This window comes from Stylophora pistillata, chromosome 9, assembly GCF_964205215.1.
Source record: "Stylophora pistillata chromosome 9, jaStyPist1.2, whole genome shotgun sequence".
In the NCBI taxonomy this organism is placed as follows: domain Eukaryota; kingdom Metazoa; phylum Cnidaria; class Anthozoa; order Scleractinia; family Pocilloporidae; genus Stylophora; species Stylophora pistillata.
In genome coordinates this window covers 24700187-24719684 of record NC_142527.1, presented here as the reverse complement: position 1 = coordinate 24719684, position 19498 = coordinate 24700187, and the positions used below count along the sequence as shown (strand labels likewise).

The 19498-nt window shown below is 36.7% G+C and overlaps 1 protein-coding gene across 1 annotated transcript; it reads left to right on the top strand.

Moving 5' to 3' along the window:
* The first annotated feature begins 234 nt into the window (after positions 1 to 234).
* On the top strand, positions 235 to 13547 carry LOC111336424 (alpha-1,3-mannosyl-glycoprotein 4-beta-N-acetylglucosaminyltransferase A). Its single transcript, XM_088734324.1, has 13 exons — positions 235 to 442; positions 3814 to 4152; positions 5121 to 5254; positions 5608 to 5654; positions 6853 to 6966; positions 8025 to 8100; positions 8181 to 8295; positions 8544 to 8674; positions 9818 to 9925; positions 10150 to 10343; positions 10554 to 10660; positions 12221 to 12420; positions 13133 to 13547. The coding sequence occupies exons 1-13, from the start codon at positions 349 to 351 to the stop codon at positions 13160 to 13162; spliced, it is 1689 nt and encodes a 562-aa protein (XP_088590450.1). The 5' UTR covers positions 235 to 348; the 3' UTR covers positions 13163 to 13547.
* The last annotated feature ends 5951 nt before the right edge of the window (positions 13548 to 19498 follow it).

Sequence of the window (19498 nt, the reverse complement as noted above, 5' to 3'; positions counted from 1 at the left end):
TCTTTCGAAACTATCAGCCTTTATTAACCTGCGAAATAATTGAATTTTTCTGCCACTTTTGATCAAATGTCTGGTAAAGACAAATTATTTCATTGGACGTATCAAATTTGGTCGAATGACGTTCTGAGCGGAAATATTCGTCGTATCTATTTCTTGTAGATTTCTATTGTGGATTTTCCGTGACTTAGGAAGTCACGCGACATGGGTCAGTGACAACTAGACCCTAGACCTCTCACGGTTGTAGTACTCTGTGCGCCGCTTGTGGTTTACAGAAAACCATGTTGTTTCGATGGCAGCAGTTCATCTCAGTGCGAAACGTATTTGTTTACGTTTGACCGGGGAGAAGACATGATTTGGACCGCTGTTAGAAGGAACAGACTCCTTGTGTTAGTCATCATCGTTTTTTGTCCGCTGATGTATCATTTTCTTCTGGAGAGAGAACGTGAGTTATTAACGATTTTCTGGCTGTACGTGTATTGTTACTAACGTACAGTTTATACCTATTTTTTCGACGTGTCCTCGGCCTGTGCCCAAGCTAGCGATACGACCTGAGTTTATTGCACTATATAATGTGCAGAATTTCAGGATCAAATTTAATTTGAATTTTGCGTGTCCGCTATGCCTTTCTTGATATCATTCAGTAAGTCTCTCCCTAAACATACGCCATAGCTATGCTAAATTTGCGTGCCTAAACGGTTTATTCTCAATGTTGTTGTTAATTGAAGAACTCTTCCTCACCGAACACAGGTACCTATCGTTTTATCAAAATATTATTCATTTTTCGTACGATTTCTTGACGAATGACTGCGTACCAAGGGAACTCTTTACACCGGTAGTTGTTTTTCATGACCTCTCAGAGCTTATTATTCCGATTGTTGTTCGACTCGATTTTTTTCTTTAACAAAACGGTCTTGTTGGAAAAACTGGGCGAACATCTGGATTGTCGCCCCACCGCAACGCATTAATATTTCAAACCAAACATCAAACTCTAGCTCGTGTAGTCTAAAAAAGCGCCCGGTTAATCAATATTTTCATTTACAACTTGCACTTAAAGCACAATGCCATCTACACAATCACCTAACTCAATGGACAATGTTTCCTTTTTGGAATGGAGATATTTGAACTTTAAAGAGCTTCTCATTTCTGTACATCGTGATATTCATACACGTTTGTTTAAAAATAAAGCTTTGAAATACTTCGTTTTTCAAGACGAAAGTTCTATCGTTAATTACTTTTGGGAACTACAGTGTAAACACTTTGTGTCCCCACATTAGTATGGGGTATCTCCCAAACAAGAAAGTTCTTTGACACGTTAATAAAGACTTAGTTTCTATCTATCTATCTATCTGTGGTTTTTGGAGGGGGAAGATTTCGAATTAATATCTTCAAAATTTAAGCCTTCTGGGAAACCACTAATTGGCTCACCTTCGATATGATTTGCTCCAGTTTCATTCAATTCATGAAATTAGCCAAGGAAGCTCGCCTGCTAAGGACAGATATTTCCTTAAACGTAATATACCTACTTACAGAAACACATTTTAAAATGATGAAAATTATTTATGGAAAATTGAGATGGCTTCCCTTACATTCATAACTTTTGACTCATAAAACATGTTTTAAACATACTTCTTAAAATAAGAAATTATTGTTTTTGAATTAATTATATGAAAGCTTTTTGAATTAATTATATAAAAGCTGTTTAAATTTAAGTGATTAAAAGCCTCTTTTATATAGCATTTGCTGATAAGAATAAATTTTCTTTGATTATAAATCTAGGCTTACATGGTGTTTCAGACTTCCCATGCTATCTACAGTCAGTGAATTACTTTTATCAGGAAAGAGATTTATGACCCTCTATTTTGAGAGCATTGCTTGGATACATGTAATGAATTACTCAATTTTTTGAATGTTGGTTGTACAGTTATGCAGAAAAATGTTTATTCACCTGTCCTCATGGATATGTGGTAAACTTAAATAAAATGTTTTTGCTATTTGATATAGCCTTAGCAACAGGTTAATGTTTTCTTAGAATGTCGTTAGTAATTATCATTTTATGAACAAATGATGGAGGGAAAATTCATGCATGTGAAATATTTTCCCCTAAGGGAAGACTGGGGGTATTAACATTTGAGAACATTCTATAGGATTTATATCTTCCACAGAAACTACTGGTAAAACTTGTGGTGTTTTAGATAAGTAAGAATTATGTAAAGCCTACAATGATAATATTTAAAAAGAGTAGGAGTTAAAAATTATTTATTAAACAGTTTTGGCATAAAATGTAAGGTAAAATGTGGAGAAAAAAACAGTCTACCTTATTCTGAAATACACCATTTGCTTGACAAGCCATGGAAATCAGAGATTAAGAATTCTTTGTCCTGTTTGTATGGACACGTGGCATTCTATATAGGAGTCAGACTGTAAATGAAACGAGCTGATATTATGGTTGCAAATTGTAGAGCTTATGATTATATGATAACAAAATTTGGTACATAACAGATTATGGTGCTCTAACATAATTCTTGATAATTTGTTTCTGAATATTTATTGCATCATTTTAAAACATGTCCCTTTGTACACTTTTATAGCATTTGATTCTATTCTTATTTAGGATTTACATCAGTTATTCCTGCCAGTTTTAAAAACATTTTCCTGCAATAGCTTCAAAAAAATACTCATAAATCAAACTTAACATGATTAACAACCCAGCTAACTGTAGACAATTGTAAGCTTATTAACCATTTTCAAGCATGGCTGAGAAGTTGACATTTGGTTCTCTTCTAAATAAATCTTGCAAATCAAATGTAACATGATTAAAAATCCCAACTGATGGGAGGTGAGCTTAGTGCAAAGTGAAATAATTTGATTTGGTTTAATCAGCTGAGCTGATTAATATATGTAAATTGGCCACCATATTCAGAAAGAGTTTCTAATGTTGACATTTCAAGCAAAAGCCCTTCATCAGAGTATTTCAAGCTAAGGTAGGGCTAATAAGCAGAGTGTCAGCTGTAGAAACTTCTTTTCAGAGGCCAATTTATATTATCATGTCATTTAATAAATTAAAACAAATTCATTTGGTTATACTCCCCCTGCTGAGGCAGTGCCACAATTTCTTTAGAAATAACCCCCTTTATTTGATATTAAGTAACGATTTCCAAGCAATTTTGGCTGACAAGTTGATTTTTGGTTCACTTCAAAATAATATGTACTTATTGACTGAATGGTAGGGCAGTTCAAGAAAATATTTGGCTAGAGGTCATAACATACAGACCAAGGGCAGTGAGGTCAGTGTGTCATGACGTACCCCAAGAGCCAAAACTTTTCCCCCAGCTCAGACAATAAGCATTGTATCATATGACCACTAAGTGTTGAACATTTTGAAAATTTTGTTTCAACGGTAAGAGAATGAGTTAGACTGACACATGTTGTTTCAAGTTAGAAGAAGAAACTTAGAATTCACGGATAAACACTACTTTTTTCATTTTTTTTTTTTGTCTTTTACATTTTTGCAACAAAGTTGAGTGAGTGTAGGGCTGGATGGCTTTTTCCAAACGGTCTCAGGTCAACCTGTCCAGCCTTACAAATGTCAGCCTTCATAGTGGATTTTTTTGGGATTGTGTCCATACAGCTGCATGTTGCCATATGACGAATTAACACATAATAAGCTAAATATGATAAGTGTGGTCTCACTTGCTCTACTTTCTCTGTAATTAAGTGGATCTATACTTTTTCATAGGACATGGTGTATGCTCAGTATACAATCATTAATTTTACAATTTCCATAACCTGTTTTAATATTTTCCCTTATTCTAGGCTTACCCCAAAGAGTAGAGACTAATGAAGTAGATGAAGAATTGATAAAAAAAATACATACTCTAAGAGAAAGATTACGTGATGCAGAATTTCAGAATTCAGCCAGATCTCAAGAACTTATTTCACTAAAGGAACAGCTTACTAAATTGGAGGCTGCAAGAAATAAAAGAACTCGTAACAACTCTATCACTCCTAGTAGCTTTGGGAATTCATCGAGGATATTTTTTGATGGTCAGAATGTGCTCCAGTTGCCAAGTATTTATAATTTTATGCCTCATCTGATGGATTCTCCCGGCAGCTTAAAGCCTGCTTTGCATGTATCAAAGGACCGTCAAGGAGGTATGTATGTTTTATTTTAATTTGTTTTCAAGAGCACCATGTGGTGGGGAGATACTGTGTTAGGTGATGTACTGTATGAGTTAATTTGGTTTTATCCACTGAGTTGATAGTGTAAACCATGACAGGATGGAAAGTGCGTGCACTGTAAGTACCTCCTGTTGTCCCACGGTAAGCCTTAGAAAAGTTTTCTGAGGCTTTGTATGGGACAACGAGAGGTACTTACAGTGCACGCGTTTTCCATCCTGTCATGGGCCACGTCTGTTATGGGTCAAAGGGTTTGTGGTGGCCAATTCACAGTATCAACTCAACTGATGAAACAAAACTATCTTGTAACAGTAAGTCCCCAGGATGCTGTGCAGACAGTACAGTTTCTTATAAGAAACTTATCCCCTTTTCTGTATGTATCCTATATGTGGGGCTTACAAAATACCAAGTGTTGATTTAACGAGAAGTGTTCATTTAGCCCTTCTGCTGTAGGAAGTGATGTAGAATTTAGTTAATTCACTTCTTGTTTAAACATCAACTCATTATCCAGCAAACAATTAAGGGGGTAGTTATGCTTGTCATTTATAGTAGAAGAGGGTGTTATCTTGTCTATAACTCCAGTTATCTTAACTAATTTATCAGAAAATTTAAGACAGTTACAAAGGAGAATAGCTCATTGGATCATGAGGGTATAAAAAGGGTCACATTAGGATTTCAAGTGGGCATCCACAGAGCTTGAAGGAAGCAACTGTGACAAATGATTGTAAAACTTGAGCAAGTAGAACATAATTTAATGAAGTAGTGCTACCTGCTTTTGGTGACTTTCTATTACCTTGAATGTCTTGAAAGTTGGCTTGAGCCTCAACTGACTTTTAAGGATTGAGTTGCGAGGGGCTGTCAATGTACATTTGAGCATCAATGTATTAGTTTTTTGTTTCATATTACTTGTCTGATATACAATTTGTATACTTCATTATTTTCAGTGTCTCTAGTTTTTGGAATTCCTACGATAAAACGAGAGAGGACATCCTACCTATTGGATACTCTTGTTTCATTACTGGATGCAATGTCTCAAGAAGATAAAGATGACTGTGTTATAGTCATTTTTATTGGCGAGGTAAATAATTAAAGAAATGTTATGTTGTCAGCTGAAAATACATGTATCTCTCTACTAGACAATCATTGTTTAGAAATAAAAAAAATTATTTTCATCATAAAAAACAAAAGCATATCAAGGTTGAATATTAGCAATTTTTGAGCACTCACAATGTAATGTTTACTTGTCTTTGGATATTTTTGTTTTTATGATCCAAACTTCATCAATATTTGTTAAGCTCTGAAGGCCCAAAGAGATTTGATTTGAATTGTTACAGGTAAACACTACTTTTGATTACATCATTTTGTTGGATACAGATCCAGTGAAAGTTTATTATAGAGTGCATTCAGATAACTAACTTTTTTTTTTTGCAGACTGATATAGGATTTAGTAAAGATGTAGCTAATGGTGTCAAGCAAAGGTAATATTTGGTTTTTGACTGTCTGTTTTTATCACTGTGTTAGTGTTATAGTATTGAGTCCAGATGGATGAGATTCAACAAGATTCAATGCAGTATAAACACAACAACTTCTTTATACCAGCCAGTAGTCTGTTCTACATGAGACACCAATGTGCACGAGTGCAGGTATAAAACTGCATGTAAACTAATATGACATCCCCCCTTCTAAAAGGAGCTCTGAGCTCATAAAAAAAAAAAAAAGAAAGAAAAAAGTAAATAATAATGAAACAAAAATGCTATGGAACACGAATCGGACCTAAATATTAAACTAGTTTTCACTTCTTTTAAAATTAAAAACATGTTCATGCAGTGTTAAAGATCGTACTCCTGATACTCTAAAATCCATGGTAGTTTATCAATTTTCTTGTGCAGGATGTAATTCCTGTTATATTGGCGAAACTAGTTGCCACTTCTCTACTAGGATAAAGGAGCACACGGAAAGCGATAAAAACTCACATATTTTTAAGCATTTCAACACATCTCCTTCTTGTAAGAACAAATACTCCCTTTCTTGCTTTAGTATCTGGATTCTGCTAACAACTCAATTGATTTAAAACTCAAAGAAGCTTTTTATATAAATAAGATAAAACCTGAACTTACCAAACAATTACAGCATTATAACACTTTTCTAGCATTTTAGTTCACACCTTTGGTGTTTGGTGTCACATTGTAATTAGTACCCTCTTTTGTATTACATCATACTGTAAATATTTTATTCCTCTACTTGTCTGTTATATAATTACTCACGTTGTGTTACTCATTGATTGAAGATGGCTGCGTGATGATAAGCATGCCGAAACATGTCTCTCAAAAAAGTTGTCTATTTCTTACAATATTTATCATACTTGCTACTATTACGACCTTATAGAAGAAATGGTCAAATCCTGCGCTTCATGTCAGTATAATTAAAACATGAACTCAAAGGAGCCCTTCATGCCTCATGACATCCCATTCTTTACACAATATGTTGTAGTATCGAGTCCAGATGGATGAGATTCAGCAAGATTCAATGCAGTAAACACAACAACTCCTTTATTCCAGCCAGTCCATTCTACACCAGATGCCGATGTGCATGCGCACATGTATAAAACTGCATGTAAACTGTGACAGTTAGCTAATGTTGGAACTGAGATGTGCGCGCCCATCTCTTGTTTTGCAGATTTCCTATAGATGTTGCTTCAGGATTGATAGAAGTTGTCTCACCTTCAGCAAGTTTTTACCCAGATCTGGATGCTGTTCCTCTAACATTTGGGGATTCAAGAGAAAGAGTAAAGTAAGTGAACATGTCTTGAAAAACTCCTAGTGCAAGTTTGTAGAATACACAAGGTAGACGGGCAGGAGTTGAGGAAGGACCAACTGAAGTGAGAGGGGGAATGTGCCAAATGGCTTGGCTCACAAACTATAGGCATTACTGTCAGAACTCATCCTTTACTATCATTTTTCTTTGACCTTTCAACTCCCAAGATCTGATTGTTAATTCTCCTCTCTGGCTGCTTTGTATTTTCTAGTAAAGGCTGATAGCTTCTAAAGAAACTGTTTGGGGCTGCGTCGGTGGGGGTAAAAAAATAATTTGAATATATCAACAAAGTTGAAATGGTAAATTGGCCGCCGTAATGATTACAAAAGCTGACGTTTCGAGCGTTAGCCCTTCGTTGGAGTGAATGACAAAGGGCTTCGCTCCGACAAAGAGCTAACGCTCAAAACGTCAGCTTTTGTAATCGTTACGGTGGCCAATTTACCATTTGAACTTTGTTGATATATCCAAATTATTTTCTAGTAAGTTCATTACAAGAGTTTGGTGTTAGATCAAGATAATGTCCAACCTCTTCCTGATAAGTTTGAGTATTCTTGTTTTCTGTTTACGGGATAACATATGGATAATAAATTATTGAGAGAAGGGACATTTTAACCACTTTGGGGGGGGGGAGTAAAGGGCTAAAACCAAGCAACCAGCAGTCAGAGTATTTCTATTTGTCCTGGATAGGGTGATAGTCCATAATGAGTCCCACTCCCTCTCCATTCCAGCATCTGGTTACTAGGTTTCCTTAAATTTATTTCTGAGTGGGTTGGGGGGGGGGGGAGGGAATTAAGGGGGCACTGTAAGAGGAAAGTATCAAGCCCAAAAACGCAACATGAAGACCTTGGCAATTCTCAAAAGCAGACCTTATGATCTTAAGTTCAGCGCACTTCAGTTGTAGTTGTTATGTCCCTGCATCTCCCACAGCTGATTGTTGTGTTATACTGTAGGTGTGGAATTCTTTTTTCCTTGCTGTTTTTGATTATACATGTTTTCACTGTTCGTTTCTTGTTTGGATACTATTTTTGATATAGGTGGAGAACAAAACAGAATCTTGATTTTTGCTACTTGATGATGTACTGCCAGAAAAAAGCAAGATTTTATGTTCAGGTGCAGTGATTACTATTTTATATATATTTTATTGATTAAATTATCTTAATGATGAAGTTTAATTGTTTTTTTGTATTAAGCTGGAAGATGATATTGTGGCCACACCCTCTTTTGCTTCAACAATCAAAACATTTGCACTTCAACAAGAAACAAATCAGTGGCTTATTTTGGAGTTTTCAGCACTTGGATTTATAGGTAAAGGTTTTCTGTATGTAGTAATTTAATTTGTACCTTTTTCCCAATGGTTTGTTAGTTAAAATTCGCAAAGCAGTGGGTTTGCTGAAGTATCCTCCACAAACTTGTGGAGGATACTCCACACTGTCAGTACTGCAATGATAAAGTTACCATTTTCTTGTTATGTAGTGCTCTGTGCTATTCTAAATGTAATAGCTATAGAATGATCAACAAACTCATTTTGTTTACATTTTTTGACACAATCACAGGAAAGCTTTTCCGTACAAGTGACTTGAGCATGGTGGTAGAGTTCTTTCTGATGTTTCACAAAGATAAACCTGTTGACTGGCTGATGGATCATATTTTGTGGGTCAAAGTCTGCAACCCAGAAAAAGATCAAGTAAGTTGTTAAGTACCCTCTTGGTTTGCTAAGCCTTAATCTTTTCACTCCCAAGATTTTGAAAGGGGTTTTAATTTATGGCACAACTTATTTTACCCCCCCCCCCCCTTCACTCTTCAAAATCTCAAATAGTAATTTTCTGCACTTTGTACTATTCATTTCTTAGACTTTTATCTCTGAGAATTTGTTGTTGGCTGCTGGTTTGCAAAGCGTTGCTTCTGTAGAAGCTGTTAAAAGCTGTGCATCCAAGACTTCTGAGACAAGTGCTATCAGGCACCCTTTACCCCCTGACATCAGTGCGCATATTCTCCATACTGCTCTCTATACATGGCAAGGGGAATTTGTTTAACAATCAAGAGTTCCTTAAGTTGGTGTTCGTTTTCTTAATTCTCCCTAATATGTGACTCAGGGGAGATGTTGGAAGGAGAAATTAGATGTTAGTCACTCTTAGGGGTCAGGGAGTTGAGGAACATGGGGGGAGGGGGTCTGGAGAAATTAGATGTTAGTCACTCTTAGGGGTCAGGGAGTTGAGGAACATGGGGGGAGGGGTCAGGAGAAATTAGATGTTAGTCACTCTTAGGGATCAAGGAGTTGAGGAACATAGGGGAGGTGGTCAGGAGAAATTAGATGTTAGTCACTCTTAGGGGTCAGGGAGTTGAGGAACATGGGGGGAGGGGGTCAGGAGAAATTAGATGTTAGTCACTCTTAGGGGTCAGGGAGTTGAGGAACATGGGGGGAGGGGTCAGGAGAAATTAGATGTTAGTCACCCTTAGGGGTCAGGGAGTTGAGGAACATGGGGGGGGAGGTGAGGAGAAATTAAATGTTAGTCACTCTCAGGGGTCAGGGAGTTGAGGAACATGGGGGAGGGGGTCAGGAGAAATTAGATGTTAGTCGCTCTTAGGGGTATAAGGGTGAAATTGGGTATCAGCTGAGTAAACTATCAACTGCTCAGAACAAAAGTACATTTATTCATGTAATTACTTGTTCTTTAAAGGGCCAATGTTTTCCAATAGTTATCCTATTTTGAACAAAAAGTTTTTGACCAACTAAGTGGGCATGGTATCTCATTTTATTTTATACCCTATAAATAGATTGAGTAATGATGTTGACCAAAATAATATTAAAATTTTCTTTTTTTTGCAGCAACACTGTTCAAGAGAGAAGTCACACTTACGTATCAGGTTCAAACCTTCTCTCTTTCAACATGTTGGCAAAGAATCATCACTGAAAGGAAAGAAACAAAACTTAATTGTAAGTCAAGGTGTATAGTTAAAAAGACAATTTCAGTTATGTTTTGGGTATCTCTTGCAAACTATTGCTTTTGATTCCAAGTTAAGGAAAATCTTATCAAGAAAAACAAGTTTGCTTCAACTAATGGTGCCTAAAAGGAAGGCTTTTAGGAACAAAATGACTCATACTGTATCTAATTTTTTGTAACTTACTGTGTCTGCATTATATTGTTGTTTGATCTCTAGGATAAAGACTTCAAGAAAGCACCATTGTTCCAAGCTCACTTAAACCCCAAGGCTGTGTCAATTTCATCATTGGAACCGTACCAGGGATACACCTTAGACCGTGCATACAAAGGGCAGACATTCTTCTGGGCTTATCCGCCCCACACTGATGATGTGATGAGATTTAAATTTGATCAAGAAATCACAATAGAAAAGTACAGTAACTGTTCTCAATTTTGACAAATATACTTTTCATGTTCAAAAGTAGCTTTGTTCTTTCAATTGGTTTCCCAATATTTTAAAGTTTTACCTTTTTTCTAATCAAATGATCTTGTGGTGGAATTTTATGATATCAAAAGAATTTTATTCCTGCCCATGGCAGTAGTGTTTTAAAATTTTTTAATGGTTTCATTTGTATATCTCAGGTTTCGTTTCAAGTCAGGAAATCTTGAGCATCCTGGTGATATCATAAGAAATGCTTCTGTGGAAGTTCTTCCAGTAACAGCTCTGGCCCAGGCAAAGAAGATGCCAGGTGTGTCATCTACTCTATGAGCACTTGTTTTGGTGTACTGTAAAAGCCCGCATATAAGCCGCACTTTTTTTCCAAAAATTGTCGCTAAAAATTGGGGGTGGGGCTTATCTGTGGGAATATTTGAAAAAAGGTGTCATGAATATTGTTGCCGGTGCCCAGTTTTTCATTTTCGTGTCCAATCTAATGCTTGGTTACTAAGCTTCAAATGTTCTGCTCGTGTTCTTGTTATATAATGCAGAAATCTATGGAAAAACTGTGTTGAATAAAGAATTTCCTGTCAACAAATACCAGAAAAAGACCAATCATATGTCAAAGGTGGTAGAAACGAGAAGTGGCGACTAGTTTTGCCAATATAACGGGAATTACATCCCGCACAAGAAAACTGATAAACTACCATGGATTTTAGAGCATCAGGAGTACGATCTTTAACACTGAACATGTTTTAAATTAATGGTAGTTTAACAATTTTCTTGTGCAGGATGTAATCCCCATTATATTGGCAAAACTAGTTGCCACTTCTCTACTAGGATAAAGGAGCACACGGAAAGCGATAAAAACTCGCATATTTTTAAGCATTTCAACACATCTCCTTCTTGTAAGAACAAATACTCCCTTCTTGCTTTAGTATTCTGGATCCTGCTAACAACTCAATTGATTTAAAACTCAAAGAAGCTTTTTATATAAATAAGATCAAACCTGAACTTACCAAACAATTACAGCATTATAACACTTTTCTAGCATTTTAGTTCACACCTTTGATGTTTGGTGTCACTTATGTTGTAATTAGTACCCGCTTTTGTATTACATCATACTGTAAATATTTTATTCATCTACTTGTCTGTTATATAATTACTCACGTTCTGTTACTCATGGATTGAAGATGGCTGCGTGATGATAAGCATGCCGAAACATGTCTCTCAAAAAAGTTGTCTATTTCTTACAATATTATTTTATCATACTTGCTACTACTACGACCCTATGAATATATATATATATATATATATATATATGTCTTAAATTTCCTTAAATAGTTTCATTAAATTCTTTTTAAAATCACAAAACGAAGTAGCATTTCTAATGGATATTGGAAGCTCGTTCCATGCCTTGGCTCCCTGAAAACTGAAAGATCATTGCCCCGTGGCAAGGCAACATTTGATCAAGTCCAAGTCATCACTTTACTCTCACAGTGCCTCTCTCTCTCTCTCTCCACCCAGGAGTACAAATGGGTCCTGCCAAATTGCCAGGGAAGCCTGATGAAATTCTGGTGGGTTACTTGCAAGAGACTCACATCCCATTAAGGGGGGTGGGGTGGGGATTAGTGAGTGATACTCCTGATTGCTCTTCATGCTATGGAAACCAGGATAAACTCTGGCTGTATGGGCCACTTGGTTTGAGGACAGGCTTTAGCTAATGATGATTGATATTAAAAAGATATCAATTAATCATTATTTAATTAATTGTCCTCAAGAAGGGTTATTCTAACTTACAGTGGCTATTGGGTGTATATTTATAAGTATGTGGTTTTACCACTAGAATTGAAAAGCAATCATTTATTCCTAGAACCTGGCAGGGAAGGCTCACCAGAGGCAAAAAAAAATTTCCTGAAGTACGAGTTTCCATTTTCTAGTTACAAAAGTGTTGGCACTTTCACACTTGCTGGTCTCGCAGATGGCACAGTACCCCAAGAGATTGGAAAGATTGTGGAAATGAGAATACGTGTATTGGGTCATAACAGTTTGAACTGGATAATGTTAAGTGAGGTAACAAGGAGCTTTCAGTCTGACCTGATATTAAACTTTTAACTAGTGAATGGAAATTATTTGATTGCTCCAGAGAAGTGAATTATTAAGGTGAAATACAAGTGCAGCAAATGGCAAGAACTGTTTTGTGCATTTAAATACAAAAATATTAAGTTATTTGCATTTTGTTGTAAAGGGAAGATATTCCAGTTTCATGTGAAATCCCTTGAAGGATTTTAAGAAAAGCGAGTAAGATCAGGGGGAGGTGAATTGTGTTTACTGTATCATAATGGTTATTTGGAACACAAGCAGTAGTCTGTGGCTGACTAGCAGGCCCTCACTTTTAGTGCTTCAGTAGATATGTTTGTTTTGCCTACGATAAAGTATGATAGCTTGAGGATTGTGAGCAATATGAGCCAGCAGGAGGCCTGCGGGGGGTAGAGTGCCAGATCACCCACAAACTTCTCCTCAACTCATCTCATAAGTGTTTCTTTTGCCTGTGGGGAAGTATTAAGCATCTTGGAACTTGAGCAATGTAAGATGGCAAGAACTCTTCAAGGGGTTGAGTGTCAGACCAGCTGCAAACCCTGTCCTCAACTTGTCTCAAATCTTCCCACAGGTGAAAAAACACACATCCTTGGTGATAATAATGAGTACAGAAGTGGAGAAGAATAATCTTATGTTATTGTATTGAATTTCATGGTGATTATGGTCACTCTTTTTTTCTCTTTAGATACACATTGTTCCAAAAGGTGCCAGATGACAAAGGTGAAGATGCATCTGTAGGGATGGATGTACATGACACTTTATTTTTGTCATAAATTTACTAGTTGAAAATTTAAAATTATATTTCAAAGAGGGTTTTTGAAAGCAATATGAGACTCCCAGAATCTAAAGGGAGCTATCACTCAAAATAAATTTCAAAGTTTCCATAAAAGCAGCCAGATGGCTCAGCAAAACATTTGCGTTATTAATACAGCTATGTGAAATTTTTTTAAGTATGGGTGCACCAATGAAGCCTGTTTTGAAAGGTAATTAGGTTGTATTATTTATATTGAGAGACTGAGAGTGTCTTTTCACTTATCAGGGAAGGGAACAGGAGACATACTGTAAGATTCTTGAGTAATAAGAAAATAATAATTGTTGTTGTTTTGTTGGTAATGTCATCCATGTGGCTGTCCTCTGATGGATCATGCATAAGAGCTAATCATGCTTATTCATAGTTTTGACAGGATCATATTAAGTAACTGAGTGTGGTGAAGCATCTGTCGTTTGCTTCTGATTTTACTGGTTCTGACTCAGCCTTTGACTCCCACATTGGTGAAAACCAGCTTTTAAGTATCAGAGATCCAAGAGTTCTCTGGCTAAAATTTTGTGGTTGAAGCAATCATCCCTAAGAGTCTAAACTTGGAAATTATCTCATACTGCCCTGGAAAATTAAAGTTTTGCATTTGGTACTGTTGCCATTGGATAGGGTTTTGCAAATATCTTTTCATCAATAAATTCACTAATTTGTTTCCTTATTATTAATTTTGCTACTAAAAAAAGTAGGCAAAGGACTTTAAAAACATTACTGCGAGATTTTGACTAATGGATTTTCTATTGTTAGCTAGGTTGTGGTTAGGGTTTGCCCTGTTCAATTTTCATCTCTCAGTTTTTTTGTACCATGTTTCACAAAGCTCTAAAGGGTGGTAATGTCATATTTTCACTTTTGTGTTACCATGCATTCATGTGAAGTTTGTTTTACTGTATTTTGTCTGACTTAAATCATTTCCACTAGTCAAAGATGTTTTTTAGATTGTAAATGAAATTTTTTTTGCAGATTGTAGATGAAGATTTGTAGCTTATTAATGATATAGCAACCCTTCTCTAATCGAGAAACTAGAAGTTTGTCAAATTTAATATTAATATTTGATATTGTGCATTGGAAAATTGTTACTTTTTGCCAACTGATTCCACAGAACTGTTCGATTAAAAAAAATATTTTCAAATTTAAACATGCTCAGTACATGTATAACTTACATTGCAACATGTTATTTTGGGTTGACAAAGTACATACTATTCTATACATACTATTCTATTTCAAAGTACATACCTGACAAAGTACATACTATTCTATAAATAAACAGTAGATTCCTAATAGTTCCAACTTTTTTCCAACTTAATATCAAGCAACTTCCCAGCTTGTTCTTCCATTGTCTCAAGCTGTATTAAGGTTTCTTATGTCAGTCAAGTCAGTATGGGTTTTTAATAGATTTTTAAGTTGTGGTAAAATGTGGTTGTACCAACTTTATATATAGCCACTTCAGTAGATTTCTAGAAGTTTAGGCAGAGGCAGCGTAAAGTTATGCTGGGTTTAGTCAAAATATTTCATTATTTGTAATAATAAATAACATGTCTCTCAGTCAGTACATGTGCCATGATAAATTTAGTGGGCCACATTTCACTGAAACCTTCTCCCGCTATTGAACCCAGAGATGAATTAAATATCTCCCTTAACCTTGAACTGTAAGTTACGGCGCAATCTGACCCCCCTAAAAACTTGGTGCATTCACCGAATCAAAATATGGCGTTGGTGCTGCGCGTTTGTGACGTCACGAAATTTTGACCCCCTAGAGCGATTAGGACAAACAAAACAGGCTTCTCGAGTAAATGAATATGGGCGATGATGAGCCCATCTCTAGTTCAAACGCCTCTAAAGCTCGTATTCTAAATCAAATCGACGGTGTTTCTGGCTCAAAGTTCGAGCAAGACCAAGAGAACTATACAAACACACAATTGAAGCGTTGGTTAAAGTGTAGAGGTTTGAAATTAAGCGGAAAACGAACAGACCTCATCGCACGTGTTCGTGACTGCCTCAAGTCGGGAAAACATGCACTTGATTTAAGAATAGATGATGGGAAATGGCTTCAGGCGAAGATACTAAAGGAACGTAAAGTCGATCGCGTGAAACTTAAGGATCTAACAGTTCAATGTAAAGAATTTGGCCCTCACGAGTATGTCTGAGCGATCGCCCTCTTTTTTAAGACACGAGTGGCGGATTTTCAGTTTGTGTAGTTCGCTCAGTACTGGTTGTGTTTCTATTAAATTCCAGTGTCTCATGAGAATTTGCTTTAGGTTTGGCACTGATGGTTGGTATTGTTTTATAAAAGGCAAGATTCGTTGGTTCGTCTTCGGTTTCTGTTGAAGAGCTAGTTTCATGTTTTTGAAATTCACCTCTGAGAGGGTTGTGTTAATGAGGCCCTCTGGGTAGCCTCTCTTTAGCAAATGCGCTTTGAAATTTGCAATTTTCTCCTCGAATATTGTTTGAGAGGAGTTTGTTCTGAAAAGTCAAAGGGCCTCTCCTTTCATTAAGCCTTTCTTAACTCCTTGTGGGTGACAGGAACTATAGTGTGTATACTGAAATGTCTCAGTTTGTTTAAAATGAGTACGCACATCAAGAATTGCGTCCTTTTCGAATCGTTCGCCTTTATAGATGTAGGTGTCCAGGAATGTTGTTTCCTTATCGGAAATTTCAGCCGTAAATTTTATTGTTGGATGATGATTGTTTGCTTTTTCAATGAAACGTTGTATTCTTGCTTTGTTTGTACTCCATAGCGAGAAGATGTCGTCTATAACGTTTCCAAACAAGCGGTTTCTCAACTGAGAAATTATTTCTAGAACACGCATTTACCCGGCGTTGACAAAGTTCCAAGTCATACTTTGGCTTTGGGAACGGTATCAAGGCTTTCCGACCGTTTGTAAGCATTTCTGATCTGGCAATCTTTCTGGATATCTTAAGTCTTTTTTACATGTACCCCAGCAGCAATACCTAGTTGCAACCATTTTAGAAAGTTAGAGCATTCTTTGAGCGAAAATAGTCTTGCTTCTGACACGTTTCGCATACAAGTCCTTGTAAAGACTCGAGTGTTTGTCCTAGACCAGCGGGGGGTCCAAAGAGGACATATCTACTTTTATTAAAAACTGGATCATTGAATAATGCAATTCAAGACTTTTCATTGGCTTAGCCATTATGGTATATGAGCCAATATCCCATAAACTACGATATGGTAAGCGTACGCGTAAGCTTAAAATTAAAAGAGAGCTAAAAATTTAATAAAATTTAATAATTTAATGCAGCGTTTTTAATAAAACAGTTATTCCACTCATTGAAAAAGCAAACAATCATCATCCAACAATAAAATTTACGGCTGAAATTTCCGATAAGGAAACAACATTCCTGGACACCTACATCTATAAAGGCGAACGATTCGAAAAGGACGCAATTCTTGATGTGCGTACTCATTTTAAACAAACTGAGACATTTCAGTATACACACTATAGTTCCTGTCACCCACAAGGAGTTAAGAAAGGCTTAATGAAAGGAGAGGCCCTTTGACTTTTCAGAACAAACTCCTCTCAAACAATATTCGAGGAGAAAATTGCAAATTTCAAAGCGCATTTGCTAAAGAGAGGCTACCCAGAGGGCCTCATTAACACAACCCTCTCAGAGGTGAATTTCAAAAACATGAAACTAGCTCTTCAACAGAAACCGAAGACGAACCAACGAATCTTGCCTTTTATAAAACAATACCAACCATCAGTGCCAAACCTAAAGCAAATTCTCATGAGACACTGGAATTTAATAGAAACACAACCAGTACTGAGCGAACTACACAAACTGAAAATCCGCCACTCGTGTCTTAAAAAAGAGGGCGATCGCTCAGACATACTCGTGAGGGCCAAATTCTTTACATTGAACTGTTAGATCCTTAAGTTTCACGCGATCGACTTTACGTTCCTTTAGTATCTTCGCCTGAAGCCATTTCCCATCATCTATTCTTAAATCAAGTGCATGTTTTCCCGACTTGAGGCAGTCACGAACACGTGCGATGAGGTCTGTTCGTTTTCCGCTTAATTTCAAACCTCTACACTTTAACCAACGCTTCAATTGTGTGTTTGTATAGTTCTCTTGAATTGCAGAGAGATTGTCCTCAAAATTTCATATTTGCCCTCGAAGCTTCGCTTCTCGGCCAAATATTCATTTTTCGGATAATCTCTCAGCCGCGGACATTATCAGCCGACATACCAAACGCCCGAAGGGGTTTATTTACTAAATATACCATAATCTAATATCTGTACATTGTAACATCCGGTTTCTTCTTACAAAATAAAGTCGAAAAGATTTGTCTAATATCTTGGTCGTTTTTTTAATAAAACAATTATTCCACTCACGCTTGTTGGATATGAGATGATTATAGCCAACTCGGCGCTATCCGCCTCGTTGGCTATCTATCATCTCATATCTAACGCGCGCTCGTAAAATAATTGTTAATTAGACGTTTTGTTGTTATCGCTGAGTATTTTTACGAGTTGTGCCGTATTTTGAGGAGCCCGTAGGGCGAGTCAAAATACAAATAACGAGTAAAACTACTCAGCGATACTACACAACAAAACTTCTAATAAGTTATTATCCAACACGCCAAACTGTTATTTCAGTGCGGGTGAATTTCGCGGATATTTATTTACGGGGAGTGCGTGACAGAAGTATGCGAAGTGGAACGGAATTGGCGCGTTATCGTAAGAAATTTCCTGGTCGTCTAGCTGTTTTTCTTCGTTCGATTTATCTAATAAACTTGGATGTATATTTGCCACCCATTCTGACTCTTTGTCGTCGGAAATATGATTCAAATTGTCCGCCATTTGTTTTTTTCGTAATTACAATCCAATTCTTTGCTTGCGCAATGCGAGAAAACCTGTTTAACCGGTACTCTAGAGTACAAATACCGCGTGATATTTGTACTCGTCTATGGCGTTATTTGTACTCTATGAAGTGCAGTTGGATAATAATTAATGTAATATTATTACATTTTGAAGTTAACGTTCCTGCCTGTCTTTTTAACCGTAGCATTCCTTTGGTATGGAAAGGAGAATCTGTTCAACAATCAAAATTTTTAAGTTGGCATTAATTTTCTTTATTCTCATATCCTTAACCACTTACTCCTTACAATGTTATCCCTGAATCACATATTGAGGTTACGAGAATGAAGAAAATGATTACCAACTAAAGATACTCTTGGTTACTAAGCAAATTCTCCTTACAATGAATATATGAAGTTCGTATAATTTGAACTGCGGTATTAGATACGTATGATGCACGATCCTCGCAGTAGAGAGCGCTCTCTACTGCGAGGATCGTGCATCATACGCAAATTCCCCTTGTTAGCACCTTAGGAAATATATAGGGAAAAGTATGGAGAATATGCACACTGACATTAGGGTGTAAAGTGTCAATGAAAGATCCTGCAATATTACTGTAATGAGATGTTGGTCACTGATAGGGTTTAGGGGTGAAGTAGGTTCCCTTTCAACCCTGCTTTAGGGATCTATATCTCACAATACCTACTCCACGAGTAGCCAACCCATTTTTTCTTTTGGGGGGGGGGGGGGATGCAGGGGAAAGGAGAATCGCTTAACATCTGAAGGAATGGCAGCCAAGAAGACTATCACATGACTAGCCTCCAGTGCAAGTGTCTTATTAGGGTGAGTTAATGTTAAGCAACCGATAGTTTATTTAACAAGCCATGTTTAATTTGGTGTCAGAGTCAACTGTAGGGGGAGGGGGGCAGGAAGGGACAAGAAGACGTCCAAATATTCACTCACCAATCCCAGCCCCTCTCCTTACTTTAGTCTGTCACTCACCCCCTTAGTACAAATTTCTTTCTCTACCGTGCCTTCTGCTGCCATCAAAATCAAAGATTGTGGCCATGTTTTTTGCTAAGAAAATAATGAGCACTTGCTAGCCCAAATTACGCCTGCTCTGCAGGCTATCATGTGACATCTACTAATCATCTGACATCTTACCAAGCAGACTGAGACAATCAAAAAGTTTTTATTAAAATGACAACATTCTGTTGCAGCAAATTCTTAAAGAGTTAACACAAATAGATTAAATGTAAAAGATGACTAAAAATGTGGATGGTCTAACTGAAAAACAAACAAAAAATAAAAACATACCTAGTGTATGAAAAATGCCATAAATTAAACATGTCACATCAATTGTATTTTACGCTAAACTGTGGTTAGTTAACCAAAGTAGCCCAAAGCTTGTGAGCTTGTC